This window comes from Chionomys nivalis, chromosome 2 (genome assembly GCF_950005125.1).
Source record: "Chionomys nivalis chromosome 2, mChiNiv1.1, whole genome shotgun sequence".
In the NCBI taxonomy this organism is placed as follows: Eukaryota; Metazoa; Chordata; class Mammalia; order Rodentia; family Cricetidae; genus Chionomys; species Chionomys nivalis.
Genome location: NC_080087.1, coordinates 111,352,245 through 111,372,692, shown reverse-complemented (window position 1 = coordinate 111,372,692; position 20,448 = coordinate 111,352,245). Strand labels below are relative to the sequence as shown.

The window sequence follows — 20,448 nt, the reverse complement described above, 5'->3', positions numbered from 1 at the left end:
ACAGTGTCTGACTGCACATCTTGGGTTCAGGTCCTCATGCTTGTACAACAAGCACTTTAACCACTGAGCCATTCCTCTGGCCTCAGTGAGTTTGTTTCATAAACTAATTATCATGTTTACTAAGTGTTAGACTCATCCAATGATTTCTATAGAAAGCAAAAGGCTTCCTGCTCCTTTATTGGAAGATCATACTTCCTCTAAGCAGAAACTTAGACAAGAGTCCAAAAGCAAGTCATCCAGCTATGTGGCTAAGTAGACACAAATAGAGGCTCAAGATAAAACCTTCTGAAACACAAAGTACTGTTCCTAACAAAATTCTTCATCAAGTCATGGCTTTTGGAGCGGTTTTTCAAGACTTTATAAATAATGTGTACTTCTTTCTTTATAACATCCTTAAAGAACATAGACGTCCTTTTCTCCTAGGTGAAACAAACCAGTCACAGATGATATGTGTCTATGTAATCTCCAAAGTCTAATGGAGTATTAGACTGTCATCCTGGGTACTGAATAGTTTCTTTCCTAAACTGTGGGATAGGAAGGTTTCTGGGTGTGATGTCATGAACCTGTAAGCCTGCACTCTGGGGGTGGAGCCAGGAGAATCAGGGACTCAAGGTCATTCTTGGCTGCACAAGACTCTCTCTCACACACAAACATAGAAACACACATGCGGGGGGACTAGAAAGGCTTGATTATCTCAGCCCTATCTTGGTTGCTGGAAGATTAAGATTCTATAGTGTGCCCCTTGGTGATTCCTTTCCTAGATCCAGAAGACTTTAGGCATGTGCTTCCTCAGGGAAAACACTCTAGGACAAAACCTGAGGTCAAATGAAAACACTTCTTGGTCTTAAGGTTACAAAAGAGCAAACTTTGAAAAGGTGCCTTCATTTTAGTTGCTCATCTGTCTTTTGTGTGTTTATTTTTGCTTTTTTGTGGGTTTCTTTTGTTTGGTTTTTAGTTTTTGTTTTTTCGAGACAAGGTTTCTCTGTAGGTTTGGAGCCTGTCCTCGACCCAGCCTTGTAGACCAGGCTGGCTTCAAACTCATAGAGATCTGCCTGCCTCTACCTCCCCAAGTACTGGGTTAAAAGGCGAGTGTTACCACCACCCGACTTTCATGTATCTTTTAAAAGTAGAAATGTGTTTTAGGTTTTAGACTACAAATACACTCTGTGTCTTTGGTTCAAAGGCAAAATATTATTTTTCATAGAAATGTGGGAAGTATCAGATCAATAGCAATTGTTCGACATAAGATTTTCAAGGCCTCTTTGTTTGTGTGTGTGTGTGTTTGTGTGTGTGCGCGTTCACATGTGTGCGTACTTGTAGAGGCCAGAGGTCAGTATCAGGTGCTACTCTTAAAGAGACATTCACCTTGTTTTTTGATAGAGGGTCTCTCATGGGGGGGGGGGCATTAGAACTCACAAATTTAGCTATACTGTTTAGCCAATGAATCTCTCTAGCTCTTGGATTGCATGTGTGAGTCACCATGGATTGTAGAGATTCAACTCATGTCTTCATGCTTGTGTGTCAAGAACCTTACCAACAGAACTATCTCTTCGGGCTCTTCAACATAAGACTTTCCAAGTTTCCCTACAAGAAATACAAGAGATGATGGGAATTCAAAAAGATGAGCAGGAATGGGGTGGAGTGAGTAGGAAGTTAAGTCTTAGCAAGAAAAAGGCCAGGGGATTTCAGATGGCCCCTTGACAGTGAATTGCATCTGCCTTAGTCATCAAAATGAGGTTTCACTAGCCTACTGTTCTGGTAATTTAGAAAGCAGACCCAAATGCATGGATGGATGCCAGGCTTTTTAAGCAGATTCAGGGTATTTCTAAAATTTCTTATTAGGGAATTTCATACTAAGTTGGTTTCTTTTCAGAACCAAGGGATTCCTGATAATTCTACTGTTTGGTACAGTGATCAATATCCATGACTTAGAATCAAATGAGGGAAAGGAGGCCTGTGAAGTCACATGCTCAAGACACTAGATTGTACCAGAAGTTGGCTAGAATCGCAACTTCTGGTCTATGGGATGTCCCAATTGAACCACAATGGCTCGAATTGTAATCCAAGCATTCTCCATAAGCCTTGATTCTGCAACTCTAGAACACCACTTTTTCCATTCTTCTTCTCTGGTCTTATCAGAAAATCCAAACTCACCAGAGAATGATTTATCTGGACAAGCCCAGCTGAGAGATAAAATGAAATATAGCAAAAATAAATAAATTAATTAACTAATAAAAGGATACTCTCTTTACTCCATGAGATTGTACCTATTAATACTAAAGAGTTGAAATAGCGCAGTTAGTTTCTGCAGTGGCTCTATAGTTTATAGATTATAATAAGAATAGAATTCTTCTGTTTATTGATAACACTGTCATTTGTCATTAGCTTAGAAAGTCTACAAACAATAATTTGTGTTATTTACATATCAAACAGATATGATAAGTCTGAGGTTTCTCTGTCCTGCCCCATGCTACAGTCATTCAGTCCCAAAGAATCACACAGAGATCTACATCAATTATAAACTGATTGGCTCTTCTTGTTAACTAATTCTTATAATTTATTTTAGCCCATAATTCCTGTGTGAGCCACATGGCTTGGTACCATTTTTGGCGAGGCAGTCACATCTTGCTTCCTCTGAGGCTGGGATGGACTTAAACTTCCCTCTTTCCAGAGTTCTCATGTTCTCATTGTCCCGCCTCTACTTCCTGCCTACCTACTGGTCAATCAGCATTTTATTAACGGTAATACAAGTGACAGGGTACAGACCATTGTCCCACAGCATAAGGGCTGCAGAGATGGCTCAGCAGTTAAAAGCACTTACTGCTTCTGCAGAGAATTCAGGTTTGGTTCCCAGCACTGAAACTCTCTCTGCAGGGCTGGCGTCCTCTTTTGATCTCCAAGGGCACAAAGCCTGAATGTGATGCACAGACAAGCAAACAATCATGTGCAAAATAAAAGGTTTAAATCTTTTTTTAAAAAAAGTATCAATTTATTCTTGATTGCCAAGATTTATATCAAATTACTTAAAAGTAAAGGCCAATTTTTAGTCCCCATTTAGTTACTTGTTCCATTTCACTCTACGCATACTAAAGCCAAATGTGTGAAGATACCTGTTAATGCTCAGCATTAATATAGCTGATTTATGATGCAGAAATTAAACACTCAGTTGGTACATCAATTGTCACGCTTGCCAAAGCAGCTTATTTTTATAATTCAGAAATATGTTATTAGGACAGTCAAAAGACAAAATTTAAATTCAGGGGCAGACTGTATTTACTTGATTGACCAAAATTTAAAAATCAAACAGCCTTCATTTCTATAATACGTCAAAGAAATTTAATGTATGGTTTTTGAGAAATGCTTTCAAAGATACCTACATTGCCAGCATTACAATCTGACACTTTTAATAGGAGTTACCGTACACTGCTCATATACCATCTTCTGGCATTACATCTGATACTTTAATCATAATTATTACAATGGTCAAAGGAGTTTAGTTACTAGTTACTATCAATTCACTTATATATAAGCCACGTGTGCTCACCCTTTCCCAGTTTTTTGAAACTCTGATGTGTTGATTTTGGTTTATCCTTAATATAAAATTTCTATGACACTTAACATACCACAAATTGATGACACTTTGAGAGCAAAGCAGAACTGGACAGTCCCCTCCAGTGCTGCCGCCACTGAACTGACTGCTCTGTCATGCTGCCTGCTGAACACTGGCATTCTTTAGTTACAAGTGTAAAACACCTACCCTCATGAGCTTAAAAACTGATCTGCACAAAAGAAATTTAAAAAATTATTGTCGATCGATGTGATGCTCTCGTCTTGTGTTCATTCGGGCCGGAGGCCTAAGCCGCGCCAGGCGAGGGAAGGACATTCATGGCGAATGGCGGTAGCTCTTCTAGTTCTGCCAGCGGCCCCCTCGTCTCTCCTCCCCACCCTTACCGGTGGTGTGTGGAAGGCAGGGGTGCAGTTATCCGGTCTGCGCCCTGTGAAAGCTCGCCCCCGCCCCCCGGCCCCCGCACTCCTCGCTGTGGTTCCTGGGGGTTCCTGTGAGGTGCACCGGAGGCTCCGTTGTTCCCCGCGTCGCGCGTTTCGCTCCGCCCACCGTGTGTGGTCCCTTTGGACCTCCTCCCTCCAAGCCAGGGGAGGGTGGGCTGCTGTGCCCAATCGCGTGTACCGCTCAGGACCGGGCTCCTGTGCAAGCGTCTTGCTCGCGAGCCTCGTGGTGCTCCTGGAGCGTTCCAGGCCGATCTTCAGAGGTGTCCTATTTTTCTTAACAAATCTAAAAAATACAAAAATAAATAAATTAATTAAATAATAAAATAAACAAACCAAAGAATTATATACAACAAATTGGATTTTAAAAATCCAAAAATAACATCTGTCGCTTCTGTCATGCTGACAACTTGACATATATATGCATGCAGAAAAAGTTCCAACTCAGTCATCTGAAAGGCTGTGCTCTCATATGATGAACAAACTGCCACTACGTTCACATGGACAGAGGGTGTATTCAAAATATTTCATATACTAAATACTGCAATAGTCTCTGCACGAATAAATGCTGGTTATAATAGTTTTTGCTTTGATTAAAAGTGTCTTAAGCTAACATTAAATGCAGTAAAATCCACAACAGTTCAGAAATCTATGACCTCACAATAAAGAAATCCAAAATGTACAACTATGAAAGCCAGAAACAATTACTGCCATGCAAGACTTAAACTGAAAACTGCAAGGAAATGCAATTTAAAACAGCAGGCTCAAATATATTTAACACTCCAAGGGTCAGCAGCAAGTTCTACCGACGATAGACTTAAAAAAGAAAATACATTCTCTTTGCTGGTATAAATCATACCTTCCAATCCGAGAGCAGCCGTCTGTCCTCTAGTTGAAGAGATTCGCTCTTCTACAGCTGTTTTAATGAAATCTTTCCTCTCAGTTAAATCTTAAGTGGGATAGTTTTCATGTACCTCTTTGCAAATCTGCTTCATTGTGACTTCTTCCAAGTTAGCATCAGCCAGTAATTTCTTCATTGCTTCCTTTAACTCTTCATCTGTAGGTGTTTTTTTCAATTTTTTAATTAATGATTCACCATCAGAACTATCTTCAGGTTCAGATTCTTTTTTGGAACTGTTTGATTCTTCTTGGTGGCGCTGCTGTCTGCCTTCTTAACATCAGCACTTTTTACAGACTCGTTACTTTCAGCAGCAGCTTTTGGTTTTGTGTTTTCTTTTATAGCTGTCTGTTTTGGTGGTTGCTCCTCTTCACTTTCTTTCTCTTCATCTTCTGAAGACTCTTCCTTATTTTTCTTCTCATTTCAGGACATTTGGTTTGCTTTGACTTCCTTGTTGCTTCATTCCTTTTTACTACCTTTGCTTGAAGATTTTTTGGATTTTGGCAATAGTTTGCCAGAAGGCTTTGGATGCATTAAGAAATTCAAGATCCTCTTCACTAGTTTGCTCTTCACACCTGATCTCTCTAAATCAAGAACCTCACAGATGCTCTTTAACATGGCATTTCTAAACTTTTTCAGCACTTCTTCTTTCTTTTTATACTGGGTACTGCCTTTTTCAAATGGAAAGTCACTGAACTGACCCATATTCTTCTTTAATGAGGACACTCTGCCTGCTCTGTTGTAAAGCAGTTTGTGTAGATTTCTAAGTTCATCTGTTTTTTTCTTACTCAGAAAGAAATGTATCCTTTCAATTTCACAACGTTTCTGACCCTTCCCTTGTGCAATTGTAAATGGCTCTCTGTGTAAAGAAGACACTTGCATTGTCAATCTTTCTACTTTCTTCTTTTCTCTCTTGCCTTCCACAATGAGACTCTTCTTTCTCCTCCTCCTCCTCCTCCTCCTCCTCCTCCTCCTCCTCCTCCTCCTCCTCCTCCTCTGCCTCCTCCTTCTCCCCTCCTCTTTTCTCCTCCTCCTTCCCTCCCCTCTTCCTCCCTCTTCTCCCTGGGGTCTGGCAATTTGGGCTCCTTCTCAGAAGCCAGCTGCTGTGCTGGGCGGTCCTCTGCTTCCGCTGGGGGGGTTGCGGACAGCGGGTGCACACTAGGAGGCCGCGCTTGTCTCCTCAGAATCCTTAAATCTTTTTTTTAAAAGCAACTACAGATATCCCTGTCTAAATTGTGGTTAATATGTTGGCATATGTTAAGTTTTTGTAGAATTTTAACGAAGAAAGTAGTCATCTGGTCATCACAGAACCTTAGCAGGGAGCCCTGGTAACTAGGTTGTTGTTCATTTATACTTGAGAAAACTGGAGCTACTGGTCCTGGACAGACAACCACAAAGAATTAAAGCGCAATCCAGGATGGGTTCAGTCTCAGACTAGGGCCTCTGGAACCAGGTTCAATAGAAGAGAAGCATTCCTTCAGACTGTCGTGGGACACAGGCTCCTTTGATGCACAGCCACAAAATTAACTTTGAGTACAAATAACGGTGTTGTTGTTGGTTGTTTTGTTTATTGCTCTTTATACTCTTTTGGATTTTTTTTTGCTCTTTTTACTCTTTATTCTTGGGTCCTTTGGGGGAACCGCCACCCAGCTCCAAAATAAACCACACACCCAGAGGCTTATGATTAATTATAAATGCCTGGCCTTAGCTTGGCTTGTTTCTTGCCAGCTTTCCTTAGATTAACCTGTCTACCTGTGGCCTGTGGATGTTTGTCTTTTTCTTACTTCTGTAATCTTACTTTCACACTTACTACATGGTTGGCTGGGGGGCTGGGGGGCTGGGGGGTTGGGGCGCTGGGGCGCTGGGGGGCTGGGGGCTGAGGGGCTGGAGGGCTGGGGCGCTGGGGGACTAGGGGGCTGGGGCGCTGGGGGGCTAGGGGGCTGGGGCGCTGGGGGGCTGGAGGGCTGGGGGGGCTGGGGGCTAGGGCGCTGGGGGGCTGGGGGGTAGGGGGGCTGGGTAACTGTCCACTAGCATCTTCCTCTCCTCCTTTCCTTGCTCTTTCTCCTTACTCTTCCCAGATTTCTCCTTCTGTTATTCTCCCTGCCTGCCAGCCTCACCTATCCTTTCTCCTTCCTCGCTCTCAAGTGTTTTAGGCAGGCAGAGTAACACAGCTTCGCAGAGTTAACAAATGCAACATAAAAGAATGCAACACATCTTTGCATCATTAAACAAATGCTCCACAGCATAAACAATTGTTACACATCTTAAAATAATTTTCCATAACATAATAGTTTTTCTCCTTTTTATCTTACAGAGCCTGAAAATTCCAGAAATCCTCCTACATTCATAAACATACATAGGAGAAGAGGTAGGAGAAAATAAGAACTCTTTAAGATAGGTGAACTGTGTGTTCAACAAGAGATTAACTCTTCTTGGCCCTATTCTTCAAAGTACAATACAAGTTTAGTTTTGATTTTAGGTAATTCCTGCTTTAACTTCTAAGTTGATCAGGCAGGCTAACTTTTGTTTTTGTTAACTTCTTTGGGCGAATCCAAAGAACTTAGTGATTTCATTTATTTATTAAAAGTCTTTCTAATATTTAGTAGAAGTTCAATTTTTTTCTTTCTTTCTTTCTTTAATTATTAAAGATTTCTGCCTCCTCCCCACCACCACCTCCCATTTCCCTCCCCCTTCCCCAATCAAGTCCCCCTCCCTCATCAGCCTGAAGAGCAGTCAGGGTTCCCTGCCCTGTGGGAAGTCCAAGGACCTCCCACCTCCTTCCAGGTCTAGTAAGGTGAGCATCCAAACTGCCTAGGCTCCCACCAAACCAGTAAGTGCAGTAGGATCAAAACCCAGTGTCATTGTTCTTTTTTTTTTTTTAAAAGATTTCTGCCTCCTCCTCGCCACCACCTCCCATTTCCCTCCCCCTCCCTCAATCAAGTCCCACTCCCTCATCAGCCCTAAGAGCAATCAGGGTTCCCTGCCCTGTCAGAAGTCCAAGGACCACCCACCTCCATCCAGGTCTAGTAAGGTGAGCTTCCAATCTGCCTAGGCTCCCACAAGCCAGTACGTGCAGTAGGATCAAAAACCCATTGCCATTGTTCTTGAGTTCTCAGTAGTCCTCATTGTCTGATATGTTCAGCAAGTCCAGTTTTATCCCATGCTTTTTCAGACCCAGGCCAGCTGTCCTTGGTGAGTTCCCTATAGAACATCCCCATTGTCTCAGTGTGTGGGTGCATGCTGAGTTCCATGCTCTTGCTCTCTCTCCATTGTTCTTGACTTCTCTGCAGTTCTCATTGTCCATTATGTTCAGCGAGTCTGGTTTTATCCCATGCTTTTTTCAGACTCAGTCCTGAACACACTGAACCTGACAGAAGAGAAAGTGGGAAGTACTCTACAACACATGGGCACAGGAGAACACTTCCTACGTATAACCCCAGCAGCACAGACATTAAGGGCAACATTGAATAAACGGGACCTCCTGAAACTGAGAAGCTTCTGTAAAGCAAAGGACACTGTCACTAAGACAAAAAGACAACCCACTGACTGGGAGAAGATCTTGACCAACCCCGCAACTGACAAAGGTCTGATCTCCAAAATATATAATGAACTCAAGAAACTAGACTGTAAAAAACTAATCAACCTAATTATAAAATGGGGCACTGAGCTGAACAGAGAATTCTCAACAGAAGAAGTTCAAATGGCCAAAAGACACTTAAGGTCATGCTCAATTTCCTTAGTGATCAGGGAAATGCAAATCAAGACAACTTTAAGATACCATCTTACACCTGTCAGAATGGCTAGAAGCTCAATTTTTAATACAGATTTTTAGGTGGAGGAGTTGCCTGGCCCTGTTCCCAGTGGTCATCAGAGAAATAGAAGACCCACCATCTTTATTTAACACTCCCATAATTACCCCAAGAGAAAAGCAATGCTGTCAAAACATGTTGAAAAGATACAAACGTCACAGGAGGCCCCAAAAGGAACAAGTAAAAGAAAAGTGTGGTATGAGAATTCCCTCACCTTCAGGGTTAGCTCATAAGATAAAATAGTAAACCTGAGGTAGGATCATGAGCTCCAAGGGTAGGTACATTCTTGCACTGGAATTTCAGAGCTTTGCAAATTTTACCTAGTTTCCTCTTTCTAGACTTCTCTTCTTTCTTGGTTCCCCAATTGATATTGTCAGGTAGCCACATTTGTACTCTTTCTGCCTCTGTCTTTCTCTGTCTATCTGTCTGTCTGTCTGTCTCTCTCTCTCTCTCTCTCTCTCTCTCTCTCCTTGTGTGTGTGTGTATATATGTATGTGTGTGTATCTGTGTGTTTGTGTGTCTCTCTGTGTATGTAGCTGAGAGATAAACCTCAGGTAATATTCTTCAGGTATCATTTCTCAGGAGTGACCCCTGGTTATTTATGAGACAGAGTCTCTCGCTGGCCTGGAGCTCACCAAGCAGGCTGAGTCAGTGAGCCCAAGGACCTGTCTGTCTCCATCTCCCCAGCACTGCAGTTACAAATGCATGTCACCATAGCCAGATTTTCTTTTTAAATGGGAATTCTGAGTCATCTGAGTCATCTCCTCAGCTCTGTGATCACAACTCTTCTGAATCCATAAAGTAACCAGGTGCTGGTGGTGCAAAACTTTAATTCCAGCACTGGAGGCAGCGGCAGGTGGATCTCTGTGAGTTCGAGGCCAACCTGGTCTACAGAGTGAGTTCCAGGACAGACAGGGCTACACAGAGGAACCCTGTCTCAGAAATAAACAAACCAAATCAAAACAAAACAAAAAAGAAGGAAAGAAAATGATTCTATCAGAAGCCTGGAGCTGAGTACTAAGCAGTGAGCTGGGTGAAAAGCATAAGACCGGCTCGTCTGCACCTAGAACATCAGAGTCTCAAGCTCTTTGCCGTGGTTGCTTCTGACCACACAGCACTGCACAACAGGCTACCTGGGAGACCATTCTCTCATCTGGATCTTTTTTTTTTTTAACTATTTTTTATTTATTATATATACAATATTCTGTCTGTGTGTATGTCTGCAGGCCAGAAGAGGGCACCAGACCTCATTACAGATGGTTGCGAGCCACCATGTGGTTGCCGGGAATTGAACTCAGGACCTTTGGAAGAGCAGGCAATGCTCTTAACCACTGAGCCATCTCTCCAGCCCCCTGGACCTTTTTGTTCTTTTTAAATAAAAAGAAATCTGTAATGTGTCAATGAAACCCAAGACAAGTCTCACTCAGTATTTATGGTTCCTCCCAACACTTATCACCTCACCCCCTACCCTAAACTTCTCCCTCCCAGGAACTGGGCCTTGCTTCCCTTCCCCCAGCTTCTGATCCTGTATAAGCTCAGCCATTTTGGTAGCCTGGTCTCTAGCTCTCTTGGCCACTGATTGTCTCCACTCCCGGATCTCCCCTCCCCTCACCCCCAACTCCAGACCTGGTTCACTCTGGACCCTTCCAGATGCTTGTGACTGTTCTCTTCCTGTAGGCAGAGTTTCTCTGTCTCTCAGCAAATAAACATTCAGAAACTTACTATTATTTATAAATGCTCAGGTGATAGCTCAAGCTGGTTACCAGCTAATTCTTACATTTTAAATTAGCCTGTTATTCTTATCCACCCTTTGCCACGTGGCTGTACCTTCTTTACACACAGCACATTCATCTTGCTTCCCTCTCTGTCTCCCTGACTTGAGACTCCACCATTCTTCCTCCCACCATGCTCTGACTGTCTGTCCCGCCTATACCTCCTGCCTAGCTACCAGCCAGTCAGCTCCTTTATTAAACCCGTCAGAAGGTGCCTTGGCAAAGACACATCTTCGCTGTATACAGAAAAGATTATTCCAGAACATCTCTCTCACATTTACAATAAATCTCCTCAGCCATACCTAGGAGCAGCCATGTACTCACTTATTCATTCAAAATCATTATGAATCGGGGCTTAATGAGATCACCGTAGTTGAGTGACAGTGCTCTTCTTCTTACCGATGGCCAGACCCCTCAGCCCCCAAGTATTCAATTTGTGGAATGATGTGCAGTGAGGATTGAATGGCTGTGGGTCTCTATCCTTTTTGGAAGGAAAGAAACAGGAAAGATCATGAGAGTATCTTTGTAGTCCAAATACTGTCCAATTAAGCAGATATACTCAATACTGACTACTTAAGATGTCATGGAATTCCTGTAGGCATTTTGGTTCTACATTGCTGGTTTTCTTTTCCTTTTTCTTTCCAGATACGTCTGATACTAAGAGCTCGAGCACCAGGAAAAGACAAAGAAAGACAAGACGTAAGAACAATTTAAAATTCTAGATGTAGCAAATAATTCTCTCTGTAACTAAAGCCTAGACACCCTTTTAAGCAAAAGAGAGTTAGCCTGGATGGTAGATCATTCACGTGATGCTTTTGGTTCAGGTGAGTTGGAGCCATTGGCTATGGCACACAGGTCTCAAAAACAGTCAACAGTATAAGCTTTTCACCCAAGTAAAGAGGATGAAGTTGATCCTGGGTGGAGAGGTCACTTCATTCTACATTTCTAGGGCCCTGAGACCTTAAAGACTGGCTTTGTCACTCACCATGCCCAAGACTCCATAGTAAACAGAAAGGGAAGCAGATGGTGCACAAATAACCTCAGAAAGGGCATGAGGTCTAAGAAACGATCACAGAAGAGAATGGCCACCAGGGCAAAGTTGGCCCCAGCCCCAGCTCCAGCGTTGGGGGCAGTTTCTGGAGCAAGTTTGACCAACAGCTCAGATAAAGGCAAGGTTGGCCTGCTGACAGCATTGTCTCTATGCCTCCCAAATAAACTGCAGGTCTCTCCTACCCTTCTCACACAGGCTGCAGGATTACTCAACCCTACCCGTCCTCTCCATCACAGGCTGGCAGGACTATCCCTCCCCAGTTACCCTTCAATTTGGCAGGATTGAGCCTTCCTACACCCTCATACAGGTTTCTATTTGTGCATATGTGTAGATGCTGGGAGTTGATGTTAAATATCTTCTATCTCTCTGCTTCATTTTGAGACAAAGGTATCACTTTGAACCTGGAACTCACTGATACAGTGAGGGTGGCTGGTGAGTGGGCTTCAGGAGCCTTCCTGTCTATATCTCCTCAGCTCTGGGATCATAGATGCTCACTGCTGCACCCAGGTTTTTACACAGTACTGGGGATCTGAACTCAGGTCCTTATGCTTAGTGGCAAACACTTTACCGACTGAGCTATTTTCCCAGCCCTTTTTTCCAGTCAAGAATCTCTTGCTGGTTTGGTTCCGAAGACTAGAATTGTTTAGGACTTTTCCTTTTTTTCTGTGGGAATACACGGTAGCTCCTCTTCTGAACTGAGTACTGGGGAGGAAACTCGGGAATACCTAAGACGTGGATCAGATGTAGCTTGCCCAGCCTTGGCCCATAGGATGTCAGCAATCTGATGACTGAAGGCCACTGTGGCTAGATACATTTCATTCTCAGTGTTATGGCTGGTATATATCCAGTTATCCTGGGAGCTCCTTTTTAATTTTAGAAAGTGTAGAAAGCAGGAAGTGACAATGAACTCATGTTTAACAGGCTCAATCCTATCAACTAAATTTACATACTTATATACTGCTGATGTGGGAGAAAAATAGCAAAATAATTGTATTTTTACACCAGGGACAGACATACTTACTGTAGTATGCACACACACACACACACACACGCACACACGCACACCAGACTTCCCAAGCAATGATACAAACTATCGTAATGCTTGTGACTTTTATCAGAGTTTACAGTTCTCTGACCACTGCCTTTGCTTTGTAGATACCACATATGCTAAGAACAACTCTACCTTGGGAAAGGATGGTCAAAAAAAAATAAGTAAGCACAAATGGAATTTTCTTATCTTCATGTAACAAATGAATTCATTTTATGTTAAATGATATTATTATTTACTATACCTTTAGTAAGACAAAATGAATGTTTTTTAAAATGGCAATTTCATTTTTTCAAAGTATTATATTTTTATCATTTTTATTCTGCTTTTAAATTGCAACCTTTTAAAAGTATCTGATTTTGTTTTTGTTTACTATCTTCTCAGGGAAAAAGAGAAGCAAAATTGAAAAATATGTAATTCGGAACATCAAAATGCCAGTGCCCACAATATGGAAAAAAGGTTAAAAACAAAACATTTTCAATACTAAATTTTCATTTTTTTATTATATACTCCCAATAACAAATATACTTCTCTAACTGCTCATTGTAGCCATGGTAACTGTTGAAAAACATACCCTATTTAGTCAGTTCCCAAAGTACATTGTGGAAAGAAACAAAAGAAGACAGCCCCACTAACAAGTGCCTTAATGCATCTATGATTAGACAAGGTCACTACAACCTCTGCTGAACTTTTGTTGGCAGAATTAGTTGTCAAGCAAAACAGAATGAACACCTGTGAGTGACAAATGGTACAGCTGCCCCTCCTCAGGATCAACTCCATGAGGTCACTGCACAGACCTGAGTCAGTCAACTCTTCCCTTATGTCTCAGCTGAACTCATCTGTAAGTTAAGTAGCATGTTAGATTGGCTATTGTCAAGGTCACCCCAGCTCTTTGGGTGGCTTCACAGTCTATAACTCTCGAAACAACTTGGTAAGCACCATGGATAGCTGCTTCTCCAGTCTGGGGAGCATCTACCATGGCTTCTGGGTAACTGGCTGGAAGGTGAGGTGGAGCAGCCAGTCCTGCTGTCTTCCATTGAGAGACCTGTACAGCTGCCCGAATCAGCTCCTCAGACCCTCACTTCTGTCCCATCACATCTGTTCTCTACATTGAAAGTCTCCTGTGCCGTTTGTAGTGGTTCTGCAGCTGCTAGAGCTTCAATTTCAGCCACAGAAAACTGCTGAGAAGAAGTGAATTGAGCACAGAGAGAGGAGTCTGCCCCACTGAGACCACAGTCCGAATATGACAAATTGCTGAATCATTGTTCTAAACTAACGGTTCATTTTCTCTCCTTTTCTCCCTCCTTCCTGCCTCTCTTTTGATTTTCTTTACCCCTCTTCCTCCATGCAACCTGCTATCTCACTGTATGTCTGTATGTGCATATGCATGCATGTGTATCACCATGAATTTTCACTTAGTCCAGCAAAAGGAGTGCCCAAGGTTGGTAGTGACTGACTTGCTTTGTAATTAGGACATCAAATGTCTTTCTAGAAGATCAACAGCCTAGTGCTGTCAACATGGGCAGTGTATCTCCCAAATACACCCATCAAGTTCCCTTCTCCAGAGTTCCTTCTAGGTTACACGAATCATGCTTCTTCATAAATTCCCTTGCCAATTCTCAGCCCAGTCACCAGATACACCTGACGATCTTTAGCCATAACCTTCGTCTGTACACAACATGGAATGAGTCTGATAGTCTTGTATTCCCTGCAGTATCCAGAGACGGGATTCATGTGTTGGTCATGCCAAACCTTTGGCTTGACTTGAAGGAAATGTCTGACAACTATGTTCAGAAAAATGTACTCTCTCTCCCCTGGGCTACATACTGAATCCCACCCAAGCATAGGGTGTAGAGTGAGACCCTATCTCTGCAAGTAAATAAACAACAACAATAAAAAGGGGACAGAAAAAGAAATGTAGCCTCTCTCAGGGGTCCTGGAGTAGGGAAGGTTGACACTGGCATGATCACACTCCCTGTCCCCTTCTGTGCTCTGTGCAGCATGCTTAGACAAGAGTCCTGACCCAGGATTTGGGGTCCTGGTACACTGTTCACAGTCATCCCGACACCTGATGATACTCTGAGAAATCCCAAGACTCGTACCCTGACAACCTCTCTCTCTTAGGATGATAGTATTATTAACGAAATTGTTTAAAATACCATGTGGTGGTTGTGGCTACATTATTATTTTAAATGGTCCGTGTACAGTTGTGTGAATATTAGGTGGCCATTAAGACTAGAAAAGCTGGGCTACACAGATGGCTCATCAGTTATGAGTTCTCTGTTCTTCCAGAGGACCTGGGTTCAATTCCCAGCACCCCAATGGCAGCTTTCAGCTGCCTGTAACTCTCCCTCCAGGGTATCTGACACCCTCACACAGACGTACATGCAGGCAAAATACCAATGCACAGAAAATAAAGACAAAAAAACTCATTTTTTAAAAAGTAGATATTTAAAATTTTTAAAAAATGACTAGAAGAGACAAGAATAGTTGAGTCCTACTTCACCAGGGCATTTTACCTCCCATCTGCACTGTACCTGCAGGAATCCAGAGCCAGACCACCAGCTCCTTAACACATGTGATCTGGGAGAGAGTAAAGCACATGTTTGTTTCTTTGGCTTCAATTAGTTTGGGTAGAAATAGAGGAATAGATCACAAGTCCAAGAAGGTCTAAACAGAGGGGAACTGAGAGCAGAACCCACACAGCTCAAGGGGGCAGTTGTGGAACACACTGAGGCTACAGCCAAGGCTGGGCTCCAGTTTGGTCATGTGGAAAGAGCAGACAGAGCTCAGGTGGCTTCCTATGTGACCATGGGGTGGAGGGAAAGAGGAGTAGGGAGTTTGCCCTGGTCATATCTAGGACTTCAGCATCATGAATGACAGTGTCTTACACTGAGCACCACCCCCCAGTGCGGGTAGCCTACCACTCCCACCCACCACACAGCTATCACCAAATTTGGTCCAATCACTTCTTGGACACTGCTCAATTAAGAGCAATTTGTACTGGGGGACAAACAAGAGGTAGTGAGAAAACTTTACCTATGTCCTTGATACGTCCATTTCTTCCTGATTTACCTGCTTCTCGAAGCCTGGCTAAAAACCAAGGTGATTCTTCCTTTATGCAAGGCAAGGAAGCTCTGGTTCCTTGACTCTCCATGGTATCTGTTAGCTCACTAAGGGCAGTGTGAGTCATAACACTCCAGCTCTTGAAATGTTACTCATCTGTACATGCCTCCTGGGCTGGGCTGCGGCTCACACCTGCGGATCTCAGGACTGAGGAGACAGTGGCAAAGGCAGGAGAATTGCAAGTTTGAAGCCAACCTAGGCTACATAGGGAAACCTTGTAGCAATCAATCAATAGGTGTTTCATGGAGCCATTTATATCCCAAAAGGGTTGGGGTTTTTTAAGTATCTTTGTAACTATTATGACCAAGACCCAGAAAACGTAGTATTATCTCAAGAATTACTTACATCTCACTAAGGCAAGATTCCTTTGCAACCCAATCTAGACATGCCCTGCTCAAAGGAAGGAGTACTTATGACTGTATATATGGAGGAGGCTTTATTTCAGGGTCTGTACTTCCTAAAAAATATCCTTGTGATGCCAGCTGTGGGCACAGACTGAGAAGGAACAAACAGACCTCTAAATCCCCAACTTTATCATTCAAACTGATTTGGCCATTATTGTCTTAATCATGCTTATGAAGTGACTTGTTCTTTTTGTGTGTGTCACATCTAGTCAACACATAAACCCTGATGATTACCACCTTTATAATTAAATCTAGATCAGAAGTCAGCAACCTATAGCCAAGAGGAAAAATCTGACTTGTCAGTTATTTATTAATAAAGTTTTATTAGAAAATTTCATTTTATTTACATGTAGTCTATGGATGCTTCCTCATATGAATGAAAAGCTAAGGAATCACAAAGCAAACCAGCGACCACAAGACCTTGGATGTATACTGTCCAGGCCTTTACCAGAAATGCTCCTGACTTCTGGTCTGGATTTTATCTTTCAGAAAGTACTAAACAGGATTCAGGAAAGTTAGCTTTAAACAGTGTTTCTGTAAAGTGTTGCTTGCAATGTGATGCTATCAATAAGAGACTTGTGTGATGTTTTCTCAGCTTACACGAGGAGACGTATCAACAGTTCTTCACAAAGACGCAGAAAACGAGGTAAAGAAAAATGTGGTTTATCAACTTTCAATGAATAATAATCTTTTAAAATGTTAATGAGGCAGGATCTCAGTCACTATGCAGTCCTAGCTGGCCTGGAAAATGCTATGTAAACCAGTCTTATCTTGAACTCATGGGAATCCAACTACCTCTGCTTTCCAGGTACTGGGATTAAAGGCATAAGCAGCCATGCCTGGAATTAAATAATTCTTTTTCATTTTATACTATATTATACTGGGTCTCATAGACAATTTCCATGCAAGCAAATAAGCATTCTTTGAGCAAATTCCACCAGGGCCCATGGCCCTCCACTCCTGATTCCTGTTGATCCCCCTTTGTCTCCCAGACAAATTTGCTCCTACTTTCTTATCATCTGTACATATAGTTTTGTGTCTCTGTGCAAATACTCAAGAGCCACAGATGAGAGCAAACACACCTTTGTCTTTCTGAGCCTCACTAAGTGTGCTTACCATGATGATCTCCAGTTGTATCCATTTTCCTGCAAATGGCAATAATTTTGATTTTCTTTTCATGGCTGAAGAAATTCCACTGTGTACATAAATCAGTTTCTTTACTGATTTCTCTGCTGGTGGACACCTAGGGTGAGGTCCACAGCTTGTCAGAAGAGCCATAACAAACGTTGACGAAGTAGCTAAGCTCTTACTGTGTACTCTGCGCCCTGAGTGACAAGCTGGCTTTCTTGATTGGCTGTTGAAATCAGTACCAAGTTATAAGATCATCATCAGCGTTGGTCAGTGTCAACAGAACCAGACAGAGTGCTGGTAACTCCCATTCCTCCGACTACTTAGTAGATTTGGGAGGGACTCAGGGCTGCATGTGTCTTCATGTACTGAACATATTTGAGGTAAGAGATAAAGTATGTGACCCACATGACATTTAGCATAACTATTCCTTGCCCATGTAGAAATCCATGGAAACACACAGACCTTGACAGTAAACAAGACCTGTGTTCTAATTACTCAACTCCTATGTGCCTTTAGCCTGTCATTTCTTAACTCTATTTATCTGTAAAGAGGAGACTAGGAGGGGCTGGAGAGATGGCTCAGCATTAAAAGCACTAACTGCTCTTCCAGGAGACCTGGTTTAATTCCCAGCACCCACATGGCAATTCATTACTGTCTGTAACCCCAATATCTGACACCCTCGTGCAGATGTACATGTAGGTAAAATGCCAATGCACATTTTAAAAAAGAAAATGTAGATCCAGTTTCAGGTGAGTTAACCTGAGTGCCCTGCCAGGGCCAATGCTGTTTTGAGAGACTGCTCTGAAGCAGCTGTGGGATGCTCCTCCCACCCCATCCCAGCCCCACAGTGTCTTTGATGAAATCTTTAACTGGCTGGAAAGGCAGAAGCCACTAATACGGAAGTTCATTTTAAGGCCTTCAATATCTGGTTCATTGAAATTAGATCGCACACAAATGAGACATACACACAAACTACCAGACACAGGCATCACCAGCAGGCACCAGGCATGTGCTGGGACATAGACAGGCAGGCTGAGTGGAGGTAGACACACAGGCCAGCAGACAAACACATACAGGCAGGCAAGCTGGTAAAGGTGGTCTCAAAGCCACGCAAAAGCAACTCTCTACCAGAACTGATTATCTAAAACATGACATCACTATTTACTTTGGGGTCTCCAGATATCTGGTGTCAGCTAACCCAATGTGCTAACTCATTGTCCCCACCCTTCCCACCATGTACAGTGTCAGCCATGTTTTAGCTGACATATCAGGTAGCCATATCAACACCATGTTGTTTAAATTTAAACACCCTCATAGCTTTCTGTGTCTAAACAAACACCCGTTGAGTGGTATGCAGGGCTCCTCTAGAATTGCAGAATCTTCTAGAGAAACTGCCTGAGGCCTCAGGCAAGCTCAGGAGAGGAGAAAGACAGCAAATCAGATGAAAAGAGAGTGAGGACATCACCTCATTGGGTGCCCCCTTCCATCCCCCTCTACTGGAGATGCCTCCAACAGCAGAACAAAATTTGAGAGTTATTATTCCCATCTGCAGAACTCCAAAGCCATTGCATAATGAGAATGATCTATTCAAAATATTCGTAGATAAGTCACTGTACAGTGGCTGCTGTGACCAACAAGTTTGAGAGCTGGGATTCTGATACACAAGGCTTCAGCCACTATGCAGTTCAGCGGTTCGGAGCAGAGCAGGTTGTTATCTGTAAGAACCTAATCATTCATAAAAGAAATACCTTCAAGTGTAACTAATTCCTGGGGATTAGTTGCAGAAACAAGATACCAAAGTGGGTAGAGGGAAGGGTGTGCACAGTTCTAGAATAAAGCAAAATATGTCCCTGCAGGACTGAGAGATCCCAGACAAAGCAATGTGGATTTTAACCTTCCTGAGCTTCCAGTGACCTGTGGTACTGCTAAGGGGACTCTGTATGTGGAGAAATTTAAGAAAGGTGAGTTTCAGATCTTCTGTGCTCTTCACCTGGACAATGACACCATGTATAGGGTGGGCACCTGTGTTGGAGTGTCTCATCCCAGAGTAAGTTTGCAGGACTCAGGATATTGGCAACGTCACACCCATTACTGAAGTGAGAATTTGAGGTCAAGTTACAAACGAGAAGAGGGCGTGAGAGGCCAAGGCCAAGTCCAGAGGAGCCAGAAATACTTAACATTGATCTCCTAGTGGGGACACAGAGGGTGCAATCAACCACCCCAGCAATGAAAGTGTGAAAGGCTTTCTTCCAAGGGGCTGCCCAAGCCCAGGATCAGAGCTTCTAACAGCATAGATTTATGCAGGTACCTATCTGCATAGCGCACACCAAATCCAGATACTCACGAGGAAAATGGGTCTCCTGTGGGAAGAGAGCTGTGTATAAATGGTCTCGGCATGGAGAGTTACTCTGTGATTTTGGCATTTACAGAAGCTCTCTCCTCTCTCCAAAGTCACACTTGCAGACTATAGACAAAGTCCGACTCTGCGTGGTGGTGTTTCTTTGGAGAGTCTCAGGCCTGTTGTGTTCATTCTTTTCTGCACCAAACCCAAGGGAGGAGCAGCAATAAGGGCATTGCTGTTTTTGTTTTTTTTTTTTTTTCATTTTCTTGTACTATTAGGATTAAACCCAGGGCCTTGTGCCTGTGAGGCAAATGCTCTCTCACTGAGCTCCACCCTAAACTGCAGTCTTGAGAGTTTAAATATCATATGCCCCTGGCCTATCAGGCCATCTCCCCTTCCCCTTGTGAAAAAGGGTGATAAGATGCCTGTTTAGTATCTCATACCAGAGTAAGCCCTAACACACCAGGATGGGAAGTATATGTGTCTGAGAAAGTCAGCATCAACCTTTGTGGGTCCATTAGATGTAACCTCTGTCAGACTTTAACCTAAGTTAAAAAAAATAAACACAGAGGATTTGGATTGGAATTTGGATACCTCTAACATCAGCTCTCTTGGTGTATTAGTCCAGTGTTCTTTGCTCTACTGAAATATTCAGTCAGGCTGCTCTATTTAATTTACAGATTTAGAGGCTAAAAGGCCAAGATCAGGCAGCCTCATATATAGGCCTTTGGAGAGAGACGGAGGGCAGATGGTATTATGGCAGGGGTATGACATGGAGGAGGAAGAGATCACACCATAAGACAGGAAACCAGACCATGGCTGGGGTCCCATGAGAACTATGTTAATCCCTCCCAAAGGCAGGA

At 42.9% G+C, this 20,448-nt stretch overlaps 1 protein-coding gene, 1 long non-coding RNA gene and 1 pseudogene across 2 annotated transcripts in view; 2 read left to right on the top strand and 1 right to left on the bottom strand.

Annotated features, from left to right (window-relative positions):
- The window catches only part of LOC130869285 (nuclear autoantigen Sp-100-like), a 41,254-nt gene extending 30,048 nt beyond the window's left edge, over window positions 1-11,206 (top strand). The window contains exons 11-12 of the mRNA XM_057761287.1: window positions 7,218-7,271; window positions 11,130-11,206. Of these exons, the coding sequence (XP_057617270.1) occupies window positions 7,218-7,271; window positions 11,130-11,206 (131 nt within the window). The remainder of the gene's footprint in view (window positions 1-7,217; window positions 7,272-11,129) is intronic.
- On the bottom strand, window positions 3,838-6,937 carry LOC130862701 (protein DEK-like; annotated as a pseudogene).
- Window positions 11,207-12,976: 1,770 nt separating the features above from the next.
- Window positions 12,977-19,205, top strand: LOC130870145 (uncharacterized). The gene is made up of 3 exons (XR_009056694.1): window positions 12,977-13,042; window positions 16,709-16,759; window positions 19,101-19,205. It is a non-coding gene; the product is annotated as an uncharacterized LOC130870145 (long non-coding RNA).
- The last annotated feature ends 1,243 nt before the right edge of the window (window positions 19,206-20,448 follow it).